The sequence below is a fragment of the Apodemus sylvaticus genome, chromosome 7 (assembly GCF_947179515.1).
Source record: "Apodemus sylvaticus chromosome 7, mApoSyl1.1, whole genome shotgun sequence".
Lineage (NCBI taxonomy): Eukaryota > Metazoa > Chordata > Mammalia > Rodentia > Muridae > Apodemus > Apodemus sylvaticus.
The window spans coordinates 8,936,606-8,956,426 of NC_067478.1; the positions used below are offsets into that span (position 1 = coordinate 8,936,606).

Below are 19,821 nucleotides of genomic sequence, written 5' to 3' on the forward strand. Positions count from 1 at the left end.
AGGGAGCCATGCTAGCAAATGCTGGGAACAGGCTCGCCACAGGGAACACTCGGCTGCCACACTTCTCAAGGTCCCTCTATGCCTTTCAGCTGCCAGTATGACAGCTGAATGCTGGGACGAAAGACATCTAATCAGCATAACCCCGGTGCACTACTGTGTGTGTGTGTGTGTGTGTGTGTGTGTGTGTGTGTGTATCCAAGCTAACACCAGCAAGTTGCTAGAAACAGCTGGGGATTTGAAGTCTGCAACAGGGGCAGGCTTGCTCCAATCATGGCTATAGAAAAAGTCTGCTCTTTCTCCAATGGTGACCTCTTGCTTAGTTCAAGATCTGTTTTCCCCAGCTTCTAAGGACAGTGGCATAGTCTGTGGCTAACACACCCAAGACTCCAGGAGCTAAGAAATGAGGACTGTCATCATGCCTGCGCTTGCAGAGTGCCTCACTAGAAAGGGAAGGGCTCAGGGGCCATTTATCCTCTGGGAGTCTTCTGTGTTCTCATGGACTCCCCATAAATGATGAGCAAGGAGGCCCCAAAGCCGGCCCTTGAAGTGAAGGAGAGAGGTGTTTCTTCAAAGAAGACGGTTCACTCCGTCTTGATGATTGTCTGGTTGTCTCATCTACTGAAATGTCATTCTTTTTGTTTTTTTTTTTTTTGGACAGAGTGTGCTGGGGAATTGAACTCAGGTCTCTCTGCATGTCACGTAAACACTATGCAGCCTCCAGCCCTTGACTTTTTGTAGACAGAGTTACCCAAGCTAGCCTGGAGTATGCTGGGTAGACCTAGGCTGGCCTGGAATTTGAGTGTCTGCCTCCAGAGGGCTGGACTTATAATTAAGTGGTATTATGCCTGGATAGAACTCCATCTATTTCGTTTTTTTTTAAATTATTGTTGCTCTTGTTTTGTTTTGTTTAAGACAAGATCTCATGTATTCCAAGCTAGCCTCACTAAATATCCAAGGATGACCTTGAACTCCTGATTCTCTATTCTTGCTTCTAAAATGTTGGGATTACAGGTGTGCCTAGCACACCTAATTTCTTCTGAAAGGGTGAAGGGACTCAGACACAAAGAGAAATACAGCCAGAGTCCCGGCGATTTCCTACCTGTGGACTTTGCCACCGTAGAAGGGCTTCGTGTGGAATGTCACAGTGGCAGAGTAGCCAGTCTTGGCACAGCTGATGTTGACCTTCCCTCCAAGCTCCACCCACGGGACGGTGAGGATGGAGCGGGCGTAGGCACTGGGCAGCGTGAAGATGTATTCTTCCCCATGGTCCAGGAGCCGAAGCACACCTCCAGGAGAGAGGGAGAGTCAGGCCAGCATGAACAAGCAGAGAGCGTGAAGGATGGGAACACTCAGGCGGGAGATCCAGGAGGTCCTGCAGCACATACCATGCCTCTCTCCTCAACAGAGCTCTCTGTTCCCCACCCTGGGTGCTGTTGTCTGCACCGCGTGAAGCTCTGAGAAAAACCATGAGCAAGGTAGACCTGCCGTCGGCTGGGTGGACATTACTCACTGAGCAAAGACACTGTAGTGACCATGAGCAAGGCGGCAGGGAAATGGTGGACGGTGCCAAGGACAAATTAATGTAGAAAAGGAACGTGCCTCAAGGGAGAAGCATTTGAGCTGCATGTGCAATTCCCTGGTGACAAGAGAGACCAAGGAAAGGACCTTTGTGAGGGAAGAGGTGGCGTGTGGAGGTATGGCGGATGAGCAGACCAACAAGGAAGGGAAAGGCTCTGCTCTTGCTCCAGGGCAGCTAGTGTGTCAGAGGAGCCCATGAACAAGCACCTCGCCCTGCATGTCTCTCCCTGCTCCCCCTTAAGTATTGAGACAAGCGCACCCACCATCAAGACAGCAGGAGCCTATGAGAGTGACGGGTCTGTTCTTTAACTGCATATGCATGACCAGAAGTGTTTTTTGATATTCTCTCCCAAGGCTCCAGGTTCTCCAAGCAACAAGAGTAAAGACTGTGCCAACCGTCCTCACGAGGGCCGAGTGCCCACTGGCCACCAGCCTCCTGAGAGCTCCTGGTATGGCGCCCCTCAAGCTCTACAAGCCCCTCGGTCAGTAAGGATCATGGTTTCAATGTAATCAGGGGACAACTGATGCTGGAGACAGAGCCTGAGGGTCATCGCTAGTTCCTATTTCTCCTGAAATAGACAAGGATCTAGAGATGGGAGGAAGTCAAGGGGAGGGAGAAGCAAGTCTGCACATGCCCATGGGGTGGGCAGATGGACACAGAGATCTGGGCACAGACCATGAGGAAAGAGGGCCTAAGGCCTCATTATCCCAGCCACACACTCAGCAGGGGCGTCTGACGCCACACGCATGTCATCCTTAGGGGAACGGGAAGATCTACACTCACGTCATCCATGGGGGAATAAGATGCTATAGTCACATCATCCATAGGGGAATGGGAAGATCTACACTCATGTCATCTATACGGGAATAAGATGCCACACTCAAGCTGGGCAGTGGTGGCGCATGTCTGTAATCCCAGCACTTGGGAGACAGAGGCAGGTGGATTTCTGAGTTCGAGGCCAGCCTGGTCTACAGAGTGAGTTCCAGGACATCCAGGACTACACAGAGAAACCCTGTCTCAAAAAACCAAAACTAAAATAAAATAAAAAAATAAAAAAAGATGCCACACTGACATCATCAATAGGGAATTAGATGCTACACTCACATAGGGGAATTAGATGCTACACTCACATAGGGGAATGAGATGCTACACTCATATTACGAGAATGAGAGCCCACACTCACGCCATCCTGGCTTCTGACTTGGGCCTTGCAGAATGGTCTAGAGCAAACATCTGTCTCAAAGCTTACTTTTATGCAAAGCTTCCACAAACTGGGCAGCTTGAGAAGCCCAAAGGCAAGAGCTGGAGCAGAAGATAGCAAAGGGACATCACAGGGTGTGCTGGTCCACACCCATCACCCAGAGGCTGAGGCGGGATGACTGGAAACTCAAGGCCTATCTGGGACTCGGTACAACCAGGTCTGCTCTGTCTCAAAGGAAAAGGAAAAAGGCCACCAGGATGTTCCTGTCGCCCCTCAGTTCTACTTCTAAGTTCCTTGATTCCCCAAGCACTGGCTACATCCAGAGAGAGGGGTCCTGGCAGGGAAGAGGCCCCTGGGACTCTGCAGGAAGAAGCTTCCAGTCACTTCTAGGGCCCCATACACACTGCGGGTGTTGATGGCTACGTGGTAGTTAGGAGGGTGAATTCTCATCGTAGACTTGGCCTGATGTAGGTCACTTGGGAAGGGAGTGACGATTAGGCTGGCCAGTGGGAGTGCCTGTGAGGGTTTTTATTGGATTAGCTGTGGTGGGAAGGGCCATCTGGACCGTGAACAGTGTCAAGCCATGGGCTGAGGTTCTGACTGAATGAAAAGAAGGTAAGGTAGTCGCCGTGAGCCTATTGCTCTCTCCTGATGGGGACACGGTGTGTGTGACCCGTTCTCTCCAGCTTCTGCTGTCTGTGACCTTGATGGTCTGTGAGCCACACAACCTTTCTCCCTTAAGTTTCTCTTGTCCATATTTTACCACAGCAACAGGAAAGGACACGCAGACAGCAACTGCCTTCCAGATGGGCAGCTTGTCTCCTGGCTACCACCTCACCACAGTGTCTACTGTGGTCCCACTTCAGGGCTAAGCCTTCCTGACCTTAACCAGGACATCTGGATACTCATCTGCTTGCAGGAACCCTCACCGAGGGCAGTGACAGTCATCTGTCAGATGGCTGGTGACTTGAGCCACCTGGGTTTTCTAGACCTCATTATCAATATGGAGATAAACAGGCCTATGGCATTGCCTGAAGCAGGCAGGAACCTGGCAAGGTGGTGGTGGTGGTGGTCTCTAGAAAACATCTGTGCTTCATCTACAAAGAATTGATATTGCTGGGTATAATGGTGTAGGCCTCTAGGCCAGCCTGGGCTACATAATGAGTTATAGGACTACAGAAAGAACTTCCCTTTTAAAAACAAAAGAAAAAACAACAACAAAAACAGCCAAAGAACATATTCTGTGGGGAATTTAGAATAAGTATTAAAATCAAATAGAATAACCTGAATACCACTTTTTTTTTCTAATTTTTATTCCTGTATCGTGTGTGCCTGTGTGTTACGGGAGGGGTGTGTGTGGCATCCAGAAGATAACTTGTGGGAATCGGTTCTTTCCTTCTACCATGTGGGTCAATTAATGTTGGGTTTTCAGGGCTGCCTCTAGCCTACTGAGTCATCCTTCTGGCCCCAATTTTTGTTTTTCAATGAAGATAGATTGAATTGCTCTGCTTCTAATTGCAGACCAAGGACATAGTCACTGGAAACATAAACCTCCCCCTGGGGCCTTCGCTTCCACAGAGCTTCCCACTAGGCCACACAGCCGTGGAGACCCGCCCTTGGGCTTGCTGCCTAGGGTGGCACTCTGGCCTGCATCTGGGGAAAGGCTGAGTGCAGGAGGAGGAGCCTGGCTGGGGGCAGAGGACAGGCCCGAAAGGAAATGCCTGACCTCATCTCCTCCAGGACTGGCCTAGGCAGCCCTGGCTGTACCCTTGTAAGGACTTGAAGGTATACAGACCAGGCACCATTCTACTCTGGCTTAGACACCCCCTCACATGGTCCTGGACCTGTGACATTCAGAACTTTCTGGAGTTGTCTCAGATTCTGATTTCCCATCCAGAACAGGAGGCTGTACACTGAAGAAGTCCTCAGCATGGGAGATCAGACAGGCTGCCCTCCACATATGGCTTCCTCAACACTCTGCCCATAAACACCACTGGGTGCATTTACTCTCCTCAGATCCGGCTTGAAGGGATCCGCTTGGGTCTGCACTCAGACGACCACAGACAAAGGCTATGCAGGTCACCTGTGACCTCCGGGCCCAGACACCAGTAGTCATATCTTATCTTCTTAGAGATGACCAGTGAGGCCTTCCATAGCTGCCTACCTCTCCCACTCTTCTATGGTGACCTCTCTGCCTCTACTAAAGCGTCCATACCCCTCCCTGTGGGAGGACAGCAGGACCAGGGTTCTTAGAGCAAACTCCTTAGCCTTTACATGACATGTTACATGGGCCAGTGAATCCCTTGGCAGAGTGTAGGCTCTCCACAGGAGCACCACACTTAACCAGCAGTGGCTCCACACCCTCCCTCCAGTCTAACAAGGGCTAGCCAGATAGCTCAGCAAACGTATCTGCAGGTAACGGGGAGTCGGAGTTCAACCTGTGGGTCCTCCATGCTTAGAAAGCTGACTCCTGACTTTCGTGTGTTCACTGTGCCTTGAACATTTGCATACATGTATTAGATATACACATGTGTGTGTATGTGCGTATGTGTGTGTAACTTTTTAAAAAATCATGTCCTCAGTAAAGAACCAGATGTGGTGGCCAAAGCTTATGGAATTCAGGGCCAGCCTGGGCTACGCAGTGAGGATGGGGAAAGTCAATACAACAATGGAAAATCCTCTCTCAGCAAACAACCCCCCCTTAAAAACTATAAACAGAAAGAAAAATCTGCCTCAGTGACCCTCATTCTCATAGTGACAGGCACACCCCCTCAGCCTTCCTCACCTCAGAATACAACTGGACTGTTATGGGTTAGTCCTTAATGGTCCCCTAAAGTCTCACAATTGATGACCTGAGTTCAATCCCTTGGATCCACATGGAGGACAGAGAAAACTGATTCCTGACAGGTTGTCCTCTGATCTGCACACGTGCATTACACATGTACACATAATTAATTACATGTAATTGTAAGTTTTAAAAAGTTAAATAGCTACAAACCAAGCTGATGCCCTGCCTATACATGAAATAGCAGATCAAACATGAGCTCTCAGCTACCGCTCCATCACCATGCCTGCCTGCCTGCCCACTGCCAAACTCCCGCCAAGATCATGGCCTCACCTTCTGAAATTTTAAGTAAGCCCACCAATTAAATGCTTCTTTTATAAGTTGCCTTGGACATCAAGTCTCTTCACAGTAATATAGTACAGTGACTAAGGCACCTAACCTAGGGTACTCCAGGTGCTAACCACCACCTCCTTTACCAGAAAAAGGGGGATGTTTTAGTAACCTTTCATGACGTAACTAGGGAAGTCAATCACACACACACACACACACACACACACACACACACTTGTTGCTGAGGTAGTTGAGGTCATTTCCCCGAGAGCTGATGCCCATATGTGGGAGTGGCACCTCTTTTTCTATTTTCTTCCTCTCCCTGCACTTAATGTTTAAATGTCTTACTAAACTCCAGTTCTGTTTAATACTGGTTGGATCTGAAATTCTTTTCCTCAAAGCCAGAATTATGGTTTCACTGGAGTGGAAGTCTGTGAAAGCGTTCCTCAGGTGGCTGCTGGGGCATGGAGCTCTGGCCACACCTTTACCTGCCGCTAGTGATGCCCCATCTCAGGAGCAGCTTGCCCTGCCCCTACCGGCACTGCCCATCTCTTTCTCCACTGGCACTTACTTCTCAACACAGAACTCAGCTGACTCCCTCTTCTTTATTTCTCCAGACACTGAAATAGTAGACGCTCTGCACAGCTACAGGGGATGTGAGGTTCCTTCTCACTTATTCAAGTATCCGTAGGTCCTAGGACAGTGCCCAGCACCTGCAGGTGCTCGGACAACAAGCTTTAAGACAGTAGAGCTGCTGAGAAGGCTCAGCAGGTAAAGATGCTTGCCGCCAAAGCTCAAGACCTGAGTTTGAATCCCCAGAATCCATCCACATGGTGGAAAGAGGGAACCACTTCCTGCAAGTTACTGTCTCTCCCACTCCCTTCCTCCCTCCATCTTCCCTCCATACATTCTTTCTTTCCTCTCGCTATATATAGATATATAGAATACATACACATATAGAATATATATACACACATACACATATATAAATAATTTCTAACTGAATCAAGATATTTCCTATCCATTCACATTGAGGCAGTGAGAGGCCAGTGATTGGAGGGGAGGAGGAGCTAAGAGAAGGAGGGGCGGAGAGAGAGGCAATGAGAGGCCAGTGATTGGAGGGAAGGAGGGGTAAGAGAGAGGCAATGAGAGGCCAGTGATAGGACGGGGGAGAGGAGGAGGAGCTAAGAGAAGGAGGGGCGGAGAGAGAGGCAATGAGAGGCCAGAGATTGGAGGGGAGAGAGGAGGAGGAGCTAAGAGAAGGAGGAGCGGAGAGAGAGGGAGCCTGGGAGCTGCACGAGGGAGCCGAAGAGAAGTCGCAGATCCAGATGGTGTCAGAAATATTGGGATAAAACTTTATCATTGTAATTTGGCATTATGTAGTTGGGAGTTTCATATACATAAATATATTTGGTTAACTACTCAAGCTTAAGAGTCATGCTTTGCCGGATACTTGGAAGGAGTGGGTGCTGGGCAGGAGAGAGAGACCTGCAGGGACTTGGAGCAGAGGCCTGGAGGGGCAATACTATATTTTAACCTGTTCCCACTGCAAAAAACTTAAATGCTCACAATCAAAATATCCGTCAATGGCTGGTCTGAGGAGGATTCTCAGAAGAGAAGCCAAAAGGCCGAAAGTAAAATTCTGTGGGGTTTTTTGTTTGTTTACTTTTGTTTTCTAGGATGGGAGTTGTGGAATCTCAACTAGATCTGTGACTAAAAGGGAGTTAGACAGACATGACACACCTTGACTTAACAGGCCCTGAAGGCTTCTCCACACAATGAACAAAGCTCTTCCCAAGATAAGAACGTGTAGTCCATCCACCAGCAAATGATCAGCCTGTTTTCACTACAGTGTTCCTCGCACAGAGCCAAAGGCTTGCCCTGAGGGATTCCTACGAGCACCTTTCAGCAGGCAACTCTGGGAGCCAGAACACTGGTGAGGATAAACACATTGAGAGCCACGTACTCTTGTGTGGTCCTACATCTAGGGCAGTCCCAACATCCACGGACCATTGGGAGAAGGAAGATTCTAGAAGGCGGAGTGTGCAAACCACACTGTGTGTGATGATACAGGTGACCAAGACCCTGTGACCCGTCCCTTCCACCCATCACTTGGGACCACTGGGAAATCAGTCAACCTGGTCCATCATCCACCCCTCTTTCCCGCCCTCCCACACCCATTTACAATAACATACACCACACACCAAAGCAACCGCTGCTCATCTCAGTGCAAAGGGCGGTGGGTAAGACTCCAATCCGCTAAGTCGGCTTACCTTCCCCTATCATAGAGACCCCCACGGACATGCCCATGAACTTGCTTTTGGTCCATACGTGAGTGTTGACACACAGTCTCTTCTCCTTGCACTCACAGTAGAAGCAGGAGATGGGCGGATGATGGGATACCTGCTCAGCCACAAACCTGAGCTTATAGCTTTTAGAAGGGTCATCGGCCATCGGATGCTCGTGAACACTAATGGGAGGGTGGGGGGAAGTCCACTTCGACTTGACTCTGTCCTTCGGAACCTCCCAGGAGCAGTGAAAGGTCTCCCCGATGATGGGGTTGTAGGGCTTCTTGGCCAGGGTGCCTTTGCGGCCCTCATGGAAGGCGGTAAGATAATACTCCACGAAGCTAATGACTCTCTCCTCTGGCGTCGCCCCTGCAGTGATGGCCAGCAGCAGGTCAGGGTGGGCCATAAAGTCTGCGTACATCTCCAGCAAGGACCGCTTCTCCAGAATGAATGTGGGGAGCACCACCTGCACCAGGGACATAAGGCAACAGGGCTTGTGAGAGCTGGTGGGAGGGGTTACAGCCAGGGGGCTGGTGGGAGGAGCTTCAGGGAGGGGGCTGGTGGGAGGAGCTGCAGGGAGGGGGCTGGTGGGAGGGGCTACATCCAGGGAGCTGGTGGGAGGAGCTTCAGGGAGGGGCTGGTAGGAGGAGCTGCAGGGAGGGGGCTGCAGGGGGGGGGGCTGGTGGGAGGGGCTGCAGCCAGGGCTGTGAGAGCTGGTGGGAGGAGGGGCTGCAGCCACTGCAGAGTGCAGAGTAATATCCAGAGGCCCAAGCCGAGGTGTGAGGCCCTTGATGGAAACTCCTGCATCTGTGACAAGCCAAAAGGGTTAGGCGGCAGCTTTGTGCACAGGACTGTTGTGGGTGACTCTCTTCTTTGCTCGCTTGAGTCATTACAAGTGCGTGTGCTTCCTCATTCTCTCTCCTCCCCTCCCCTCCCCCATCCTTGAGTTCATTGTATATTCTGTCTCTCTGCTAACACATATCCCTCATTCCAACCCTGTCATCCCGAGAAAGGCTGCTTTCAAAATTATTGCATGTTATTTATTTATTCATGATGGGGGGGTGGGCCCTTGCTATGGTGCCCATGTGGTGGCCAGAGAGCAGCTTGCAGGAGATGACTCTCTTTCTGCCATGCAGGGCCTGAGCCACTTTTTTTTTTTTTGCCCAGAAAGGCTTTTCTTCTTCCTCTGCTCACCCCCGCTATAGGAGCATTCCCAAGAGCCACTGTGTCCTGATGGCCCCAGAGGCCAGGCAGACAGGGTCTCACCATCACCAAGAGTGCCTACGTGGGAACGGTATTAGAGCAGTATGTGCAGCCAACACAACCCAGGCAGGGGCCAGAGATGGAGCAGATGCCACAGAGGCACCCTGGGGGAGAGGAAGGAAGGTCATGGGTGCATCCGTGGAGTCTTGGGAAACCAGGACATGACAGGAAGGGGGACTGAAGTCACAGTACCATCTGAAAGGAGATGGCTGGGGCAGTCCCTGGTCTGTTACCCACTGCGACTGACTGAAGGAGGCACGTGAGTGGGACCCACAAAGGGAACCCAGTGGTCACTCTAGGCCTGCGCAACCCCAAGTTCCTACAACCCACTGACCAGATCATCAAAAGCAAACAGAGGTCATCTGAGCTGGGAGTGCAGACAGCTCTGATGTATTACTCTCACCTCCCACTGCCCTAGGGTCCCCGCAAAACAGCTCCGCCTCAGGCCTCAGGGTCCACCCAACAGCTGCAAAACAGTGCTTTCTCCAGCCTGGGCCAGCTGGAGGAGGAGAGGGAACTTGGAAGGAAAGGGGGCCCTCGCATGGAGTCTGGCTGAAGCCTCTTGGTGGATGAGGATTAAGACTCCAGGAACACGGTTGCCACAGGCTGCTGAGTAGGCTGGCAGCCAGGCTAAGGGCCCCGCCCGCTGCTGCCTCCTCCCGACCCAGGTACACAATGCTGACTACCAACTTTGTTGACAGTGAGGGTGTCAGAACTTCCTGCATCCCTCGAATTGGCAACTTTTACCTTGTTACTTATAATCATGCCTGCCTTGCCTCGACCCTCCCCCACCCCGCCCCCACACTCCTTAATCTCTGGGTCCTACGTGGAAGAAGGTAAGAGCTGACTCCCAAAAGTTGCTCTTTAGTTTTACAAAGGCAGTGGTATGCAAAGTTAATAAACAGAATAATCTTTTCATCACAAAGCTGGCCTGAGCTAGTTCCCATTATGAGGGAAACAATGGGCGACTCTGAAAAGCCCACACCCACCATTTCAATCACCCTTAACTCTCCAAGAACCTCTTTCTTTTAAAATCTATATTAAAATCTTTCCATAAATTCCCAATCTGCTCGGAGATGGCTCATCTTGGAATCCCTTTCTGTGACACCTGATTTGAGGTCCCTTAAGAGATTAAGGAACCTTTCTTTCCCTTGATGCCTACAACAGCTTGGAGCCACGCCCCTCTCTTCACCACCAACAGCCTTGCTTGACTCCTTCCCACATGGATTCACAGGGTTTCAAAGCTGGCAGGCCACCAAGATTCTACAGTAACTGATCCTGAATATCACCCAGGTTTACAGCTCTGAATCTCTAGCTCCATGTCAGGTTTCCCTTAAAAAGAAAAAGAAAAGAAAAGGAAGAAGAAAAGTAAAGGATTGGTTTTATGTTTAATTATGTGTCTTCATGTGAGTGCAGGTGTCTGTGGAAGTCAGCAGAGGGCGTCAGATCCCCCCAGAATGGGCATCATAAGGGGGCTGTGAGCCACTTGGGTGTGTGTTGGGGGGACTGAATCTGTAAGATTAGCCCCTGATAACAACTCAGTCACCCATCCAGCCCTGCATACTGGGCTTTCTAAAAAACTCCTTGCAAGTAATTTGGATACAAAAGAAAATACGTCCAAAAGAGAGAAAGCAGGCAGATGTGTCTTCAAAGTGTAGTGGTTTCATAGGAAATCAGAGGAAGTTAACCCCACCGGGAGGCATGGTTTAGCAGACAGCTCTTAATATTATTTATCTGTCATTAAAAGCCATGTAAAAAGCAGCAGCAAGATATAAAATCAAGCAGAGAACACAATCCAAGTAAATCCATTCAAAGCCTCAGAATGTTAACTTGTCTCTAGATGATAAAGGGCTGATTTGCATTTTTGTATCTCTCTGCTTTCCTCGGTCAAATGCAGGAAGAAGAAAATAGTCATCTTATGACTAAGCAAATAAAGGCAGATTTCCTAATATTCTTTCAGCTGCAATTCAACTAAACTAAGAATCTTGCTGACTCTGGCCAGGTGTGCACGCTAGCTACACTCTGCCTTGGGACAGCCCCTTTCTCACATTCTGTGTGTCTGCAGAGTCAGGTGATGGTGTCTGCTGAGCTCTGTGAGGTCAGGCTATGCCACTCTCCCATTGGACAAGTAAGAGCACTCAAGCAAAAGTCCCCAACACTCCTTTCTTCCCCCTCCCCCGAACCACTTAGGGGCTCTGAAATGATTAATCTTCATAGTCAATTTGAATGAATTTGGGAATCATTCAGGAGACACACCTCTAGACACTCCTGTTTGTATACCAGATACTCTTTGAGGAAGTTTCTAAAAATGCTCAGCAGAAGAGGGGAGATGCGCCCTGCACGTGTTAAGTGGCGCCCTTCCATGGACTCAGGTCTGACCCACAGTGGGAATTGGAGTTGAGAGCCTGCTTTCCTCTCCCTCAGCTTCCTGACTCATGTGGCCAGCCACATTGCCCTGCCTTCCCCACCGTGACTCACTGTGTCCCTTTTAAACTGTGAACCCAGATTTCCTCTGTTCTTTTTGTCAGGTATGAATCACAGCAATGGGAGGGTGGGAGCACAACTGGCCATTTCAGCCGTGGGTTTCAGCAGCTGGAAACACTCTTGGAGGTGAGCCAAGGAGAAAGCTGTGAGTGACACAGAGAGCCACACAGGAACGTTTACTCTTGTTTCTTCTTCGAGCATCATCAGGGACCCCTGGTCCAGGGAGCACAGCCACATCAGTGAACCAGGCTAAGTCATCCCTCACAGACATGCTCAGAAGCTGGTTTCCGAGATCTGTCATGTTGACAGTTATTAGCCATCACACTTAGGGACACAGCCATCACCAGGCCCAACCAGCCAGGTCTGCACCTGCTCTCGCCTTTTGCTGGGGTACTGCTAGGACTTGAGAAGATCACCACCTGACTGACTCCAAAGCCTGTCAAGAACATTCCCGACAGGACGACCAGCTTTTCCCTCCAACAACTCTCTGGTCCAGTCTCATTTCCTTCCCTCACTCGGCCTCCTTGGGTCGGGTGGGGGTGGGGGTGGGGGTGAGGGCTCATCTTTCTTTTCTTGGTTCGTTTCTAAACAAGTCAGTTCATCAAGTGCTTCTTGGAGGATGGGCACCAGAGATATTTAGCCAAGAAGTACACGAATCCTAATTGGGCTGTCTGCCTCGGACAGGATGAGTGACGCCCCAGTCGTTCAGATGGATGGCGTTCAAGCGGTCTGGCTGCAGATTTATGGAGCCATCAATAAGGACTGCCTTTCCCCCCATTAACATAATTAAGACAATGAACTACTTCGGGGAAGTTAAAAATAAATAAATAAAGGAGACCTGTGCCGGGGATTCAGAGGGCAATTAATTACATCCAATCAGGAGGGCAGAGGACGGCCAGAAAGAGTGACAGTCCCCTCCCCCTGCAGGCAGCACACCTGACTCCTAGGAAAGATGCTGGGAACAGGTACAGTTTTTCCCTCAAAGACCCACCAGTCCTTGACCTTGGTGGGGGTGGGGGCTGGGGGATGGCACAGCCACAGCCACGTGATGCTCTAGTCCCAGGCTGGGAGCCCAAGAAGTAAAGGGGTCTGGGGCTACCAGGGTTCACCTGGGATTCAGAAACCAGAGAACTTTGCAAAATAACAGGCAAGTACTTCTTCCTCCCCTGCCCCCTCTTTTCTTTGTAGGTGCATTTTATATGTATGTGCAGATGCACATATGTATATGACTGGTGTGCACATACATATAAGTGCATGTGGAAGCCAGGGGACAACTTTGAGTACCATTTCTTCAGCACCATCCACCTTGCTTTCTGAGACAGGGTCTCTCACTAGAACTGACCAACTAAGCTAGGTCACCTGGCTTGCAACCCTGGGGATCTATCTCTGCCTTCCTAGCACTGGGAACACACACACACACACACACACACACACACACACACACATACACATCTGTGTGTATGTATGTAATATGCATATATATTTATATGTCACATAAATACATATGTACGCGCGCGTGTGTGTGTGTGTGTGTGTGTGTGCGCGCGCGTGCGCGCGCGCCGTCTCCCCAGTCTCCCTGTTTCTTTACTTACCCAACAGAGCTGATTAGATTTCCTTAAGGAAATTCCTTCCCCCATCTTATGGTGCCTGGACTATTACAAAAAGCACTTAACACAATATTTTGTTTGATGGAAAGAGTTTGAAATTAATTTTTCATTCTCCTTCCAAGTAACCAATTGGACATTAGACAAAAGCAATGTCTGCAGTTTCGGGATTAGGCTAGGCCTCTGGAAATGCAATCACAAGCTAATAAAATAATAATGCAAACTTCACAGCTGCAGACAAGAGCCCTACACAGAGCCTCCTGGATGGCCAGCCGACCGTCAGATAGCTCCCACCAGGCCTCCGTGCCCTTCCAAATTGGATCTGAGCAATTTCAATTTCTCAGTCGCTCCTATCGTCCATGACTCCAGCCCTGAATTTTGCAAGCCATTTTAAAAGCGTGGTCCACAATGAGAACATTTTGCACCATGACCTGGCACGATATATGTAACAGACATCAAAGTGTGTTACCATACTCTGATATTTCTCTGTCAGAGTTCACGTCTTAAAAACCACTCTGACTGACCCACTAAATTGGTTTTACAACCCGCTGGTAGGTTGAGACCCACAATTTGGAAACACTAGGATTTTAGATGGCACTCAGGGACCTTGCCACCAACACGCCCTCCGCATTAACTGGAGCGGCATCTCAGAGTCTTATGTAATCACCAGAGATAGGCAGCTATTTAAAAAGCCAAGCATCTTCAACAGCTTTATTCAGCAAGAAGCTGAAATTACAGTAGGAACATGGTGCCGAGCAGACCTTACTCAACAGCAGAGAGGCAGGGATCAGCCATGCGCTGCAGGAGAAGGAAGAAATGAGGAACTTGGAGGTGCTTAGAGTGGGATCTGTTTAAAGATCATCTACGCTGAAACCCCTGAAAACATTTCAAGGCAACTTTCTGAGCTGGGGAGGTAGTTTACCTGGGATATGCAATCCCCGTTAACTGCATCCACCAGGGTATGGTGACACACTCCTGTAATCCCCACACTTGGGACTTAGAGGTGGGAGTATCAGAAATCCAAAGTTACCTCTGGCTATACAGTGAGTCCAAGGTCAGGCTGGGAGACATGAGACCCTGTTTCTAAAAAACAAAATGGAGCCAGATGTGCTGGTGCACTTCTGTCATCTCAGCACTTGGGAGCTAGAGATAAGAGGCTCTGGAGCTCGAGGTGTTCCTCAGCTATGTGGCAAGTTCAGGGGCTGCCTGGGCCACAGTGAGGCCCGGTCTCAATAAATAAACCCTGGGCTTTAGAAAAGGAGGCTGACATTCACAGGGCCCTGGCTGATCTTCGCGGTGGATCCTACCCTGCATAGGCCGCCCTGTCTCTCTGCTCATTATTCTTCGGCCCCACCACAGAGCCCAGCATCACACTGTGGCATTTTACAAAGGGCAGAATGAGACACAATCGCTTGGTGTCCAGCGTTAGGCTTGGTCCTCTGCCTACCGCTTCCCATCCCCATGACCCCTCCAGGCTGGCACTGTGATCCTTACATAAAACAAACCGCAAAGTCCTGACTCTCCATTTCCTCTCTGGGCGACATTCAGTTCACTCGGGACCTGCCTTCCCGATGAGGCAACCCCTGAGGTGAGTGGTGAGGTGTCTGCACCTCAATAGGACATGAACGGCTGGACACTGGGCTTCCTATACACACTCAGGAAGGACTCCGGTGCCTGCAGGGCCACGGCTCTCTTCACCCACCTATGGGTTTGAAGTCACCAACAAAGCCACCCAACCCCTCACAGACTTGCTGTGAAGGTTAAGGGGAGCCTTCAGAGGGCCTCAGGGCTGGGCAGACACTTTTTCCTTCTAGGTGTCTCTCCATGGCTGCGACATCACAATGACCTCTGACCCCAACTCTAGGACAGCACCCTGGAGAGCAAGCAGCAGGCACAGGGCAGTTCTGGGGAGCCAGATGAGGCTCTCCATTCTGAATGAGAAGCTGTCTACAAATGGCCTTCTTAGCTGGATGTGGTGGTGTACACTCACGGCCAGAACTGTGGGGACCCAAGGCAGACATATGGCTTGAGCCTGGCATGTGAGACCAGGCTTGACAATAAACATCAAAGTCTTATCTCAAGAAGACAAACAGAGAGAGAGAGAGAGAGAGAGAGAGAGAGAGAGAGAGAGAGAGAGGATAAAAGCCAGTGGCATTCACTACAGTCCCAGGAGGTAGAGGAAGCAAGACAGTCATGAGTCCAAGGCCAACTTAAGCCACAAATGGGAACATAAGCTCGTCCTGGGCTACGTGGAACTGCCACCCCCAATATGGCGCTGTGATGTGGTGTGAGGTGTCTATGTGTGTGCTATGTAAACATATGTGTGCCTGTGTATGGTATGAGAAGTACCTGTGTTTTGATGTATGTGAAACGTGTGTGGTGTGAGGTATCTGTGTTTGTATGTGATGTATGTCTGTGTGAGTGCATGGTATGTAAGGTATCTGTATGTTCCTGTGTTTATATGTGAGGTGTTTGTGTGTGTGTGTGATGTGTGTGTATGTGATATATATATGTGTACATGGTATGTGAGGTATCTGTATCTTCCTGTGTTTATATGTGAGGTATTTGTGTGTGTGTGTGTGTGATATGTGAGTCTGTGTGTGTATGTATTGTGGCATCTGTATGTTTATGAGGGGTGTGTGTGTCACATGTCTTACACATTAGTGTATGTTTGTGTGTGTGAGAGCAAGGAGTTCATACGTGTATGTGCCTCTGTGTGTGTGTATGTGTGTGTGTGTCTGTGTGTCAGTGTGTTGTGGCATCTGCATGTTTATGAGGGGTGTGTGTCACATGTCTTGCACATTCGTGTATGTTTGTATGTGTGAAAGCAAGTAGTTCAAACGTGTGTGTGTGTGTGTGTCTGTGTGTGTATGTGTCTGTGTGTCAGTGTGTTGTGGCATCTGCATGTTTATGAGGGGTGTGTGTCACGTGTCTTGCACATTCATGTATGTTTGTGTGTGTGAAAGCAAGTAGTTCAAACGTGTGTGTGTGTGTGTGTCTGTGTGTTGTGGCATCTGCATGTTTATGAGGGGTGTGTATCACATGTCTTGCACATTGTGTATGTTTGTGTGTGTGTGAGAGCAAGGAGTTCATACATGTATATGCTCCTGTGTATATGTGTGTGTGTGTGTGTGTGTGTGTGTGTGTGTGTGGTGAGGTATGAGGTGTCTGTGTGTCCTTTCCAGAGAGTTCTAACATATCCTCCCTAGCACCCCATGCTGGCCTTTCCCTGGTCCAGGTCCCGCCTCACCACAGCAAGAGAACAGCGAGCAGGAAAGGACTGAGGCGGAGACGGCCACCAGGCAGTGTCAGCCTACCTTGGTTAGGTCCATGCCCAGCTTGAGCTGTGAGATGAGGTGGAGGATTACGCTGCGCTGGTCCTCCACGGCGCCCGGCTCCACCTCTCCCTTGTCCTCATCATCACTCTGTTCTTCTTCGGACAAAACCACTTCAGGGCCTGAGTCTGGCTGAAATAAAATCATTCAAAGTCATCAGCTGCTCCCTCAGAAGCGGGGAACACAGTCCAGCTGGGACGCTCGATCCACAGGCTTAACGGTGACCACAAGAAGCCAGAGCTGTTCCTGGCCATGTCTCTGAGAGGCAAACCTTGCCAGGCGGAGGCCGAGCCTCCGGAGGGTCAGGCCCTGTGCCGCGCTCCCAGCATGGCTGTCAGTGATTTAAAAAGTCGCAAGTGCTCTTTAATAAGCAGTCATCTGTGTCCACGGCTAAAAGCATAGCTATGCGTATTGTATATGTCCACGTCCATGCGGAGAACGTAGTTATACATATGATTGCTGTAAGCATATTTTTGTGGTTAAAAAATGATCGTGTGTGTGTGTGTGTGAGAGAGAGAGAGAGAGAGAGAGAGAGAGAGAGAGAGAAAGAGAGAGATATGCCACAGCACAGATGTGGTTTTTGCAACAATCAGTTTCTTTGCAAGAGTCAGTTTCTTCCCTTCTACCATGCATGATCTGGGTCTAGAACTCAGTTTGGCTTGGAGGCAGGCACCCTCATCCACCCAGCCTCCTCACTGACTCTTGATGTCCTAATATTAATTTAATTATTAATTTTGGTAACTTAATTACAGGGCACTGAAGGGAGCTTCCATCTCCTGTCACAGTGTCAAAGGCTTGCTGGTTGGCTCTGCTGACGAACACAGTGCACATCTGTGGCCCCTGGCCTGATCTTGCCTACTGCCGGACACAGCCTATGTGTATGTACCCCGTACACGTTCCGTGTAATGCAAATTTTTTATCAATAAAAGTGGAGTCTCCCTGGAATGTTAGAGCTGCTTTATTTCTGGCAATGTTTATCCTGAGACAATTTCTACTCAAATCAATAAGGGTCACTCTGTCAAGTTAAAGAACTCTCGGAACTGGTGTGAAGAGATTAAAAAAAAAAAAAGAAGGGCTGAAGAGATGGCTCAGTGGTTAAGAACACCGACTGCTCTTCCAGAGGTCCTGAGTTCAATTCCCAGCAACCACATGGTGGCTCACAACCATCTGTAATGGGGTCTGGTGCTTACTGGTGTGTCTGAGGAGAGTGACAGCATACTCACAAACATTAAATAAATAAATCTTAAAAAAAAAAAAAAAAGAAAAGAAAAGACAAAAAAAAAAAAAAAAAAACTTTAGGAAGCATTCTGAAATTTCACAGGACTGGGGGAAGGGCATGCTGGCCTCTGACCTGGTCTTCTTGAAGCCCATTGGCTAACTCGATCATTGAGTACCACTTCTCACATGACATAGAAAATTACCAAGATAATACTGTACAAGATAACACTGTGTGTGTGTGTGGGGGGGGATCTGTGAGCGCAGTAGTTTCCAGTGTGCAATGGTCAAGACCTTTGCTGTGCCTCATCTTCTCGGGGATTCCACCATCCTGTTCCACCAGCCCACATTTTCATGGTCCCTCCTTCAAATACTACAAGCAAACATTCTAGGTTTGTATCCAACTAGGAACAACAGAGCAGACATAGTACCTTTATCATAAAGAAATAGAAGGACTCAGAGATCTTAAGCATAAAAAGACAAATTTGTTCACGTGGCCTTGCAAAAACCAATGATTTATTAATCTTATTAGACAGAGCATCTTACATCTAAATGCACTCCTCACACACACAGGGTATCAATGATTAACAGACTGTAGCTGTTTGGGCAAATTCACCATGTATATGCTGGCTGTTCCCCAACAACCCCCAACCCCCACACCCTCCCACCCCCGTGCTCCAGAGGGAACCCTGGTGCTGCTTCCCAGCTGGGCTAGACATTTTCAGATTTCAATTAAACAGAATTTGTTACTGACAACTTCCGATGATCCTTCATCTCCTCTAAAGCGGTGGGGCGGGGATGCTCTGCTGACACCCTTGTCCTCCTGCACTGTCCTCCTGTGTATTACAGGGCATCTCTGACAAGTTGCTTTACTAGAACATTCAGAAGTAACCGAGGACCCCTCATTTATTCCGTGCTAGCCAAGAACTCTCCGAGGGAGCAGCAGGAGTGGAGGAGGCGGCTGAGATTTTACAAGGGGCAGTTAGAAGAGAGGGCTGGGAGCCTAGCCTATACCTGGGGGCCCCACGGTCGCTTCCTGTTCCCTCCAGCTTTGCCTACCTGACACCTGCCTTCCTGTCTGGTGTGGCTTGCTACCCAGGCCGTGGTGCCAGGAGTCAGAACAGAGAATGCAGAGGTTCATGGGGCCCCTCCCTTTCCTTCACCTCCCTCTGTTTTTTCATCTGTTCTTTTCTGGGTTCCAGCTCAGTGTCCTGTGGATTCTGTGTTCCCTTTGAGTTCCCGATTCCAACCTGACACTGCTGAAGTCACTTACCCGGGACACGCATCCCTCCCAGGGTCAGGGGGAGCATGGCACTCACTCTGAAGTGCCCAGGGAGCAGGCGCCTATCTACTTGTGTTGAATCCCCAGGGCAGGGGGGAGAAGAAGGGAACAGCTAGGTATCTTGCATTGGGAGGAAAGAAATTGAAATTGATGGACCTGGGGGTTGGAGACGACTGTGCAGTCGCTGAACCATCTGATACCAGACACTCTCAAACCGCACAGACTAAACACATCGTGGCTCAGTCTGGGAAGCCTTGGTGCCAGACCCACCCCAGCCCTGTGCTATCTGAGCTACCTTGAAATCAAACCCAGATTGTGGCTACTGAGAGGCTTTCTGCAAGGTCCTACCATTCGACAGTATTAACATTCAACAGTATTAACATGATTCAGAACAGTATTAGTGCAAACACAAACATCTCTAGCTCCTCCTGCATCAGCTCCACAATGCAGTCTCC

The 19,821-nt window shown here is 49.5% G+C and overlaps 1 protein-coding gene across 3 annotated transcripts in view; it reads right to left on the reverse strand.

The window, feature by feature from the left end:
* The window catches only part of Osbpl10 (oxysterol binding protein like 10), a 246,906-nt gene that overhangs the window by 7,324 nt on the left and 219,761 nt on the right, over positions 1–19,821 (reverse strand). For all 3 annotated transcript variants that reach the window (XM_052187053.1, XM_052187051.1, XM_052187054.1), the window contains 3 exons: positions 16,852–17,001; positions 8,169–8,649; positions 1,100–1,286 (listed from right to left, as the gene is read on the reverse strand). In XM_052187053.1, coding sequence (XP_052043013.1) covers positions 1,100–1,286; positions 8,169–8,649; positions 16,852–17,001 — 818 coding nt within the window. The remainder of the gene's footprint in view (positions 1–1,099; positions 1,287–8,168; positions 8,650–16,851; positions 17,002–19,821) is intronic.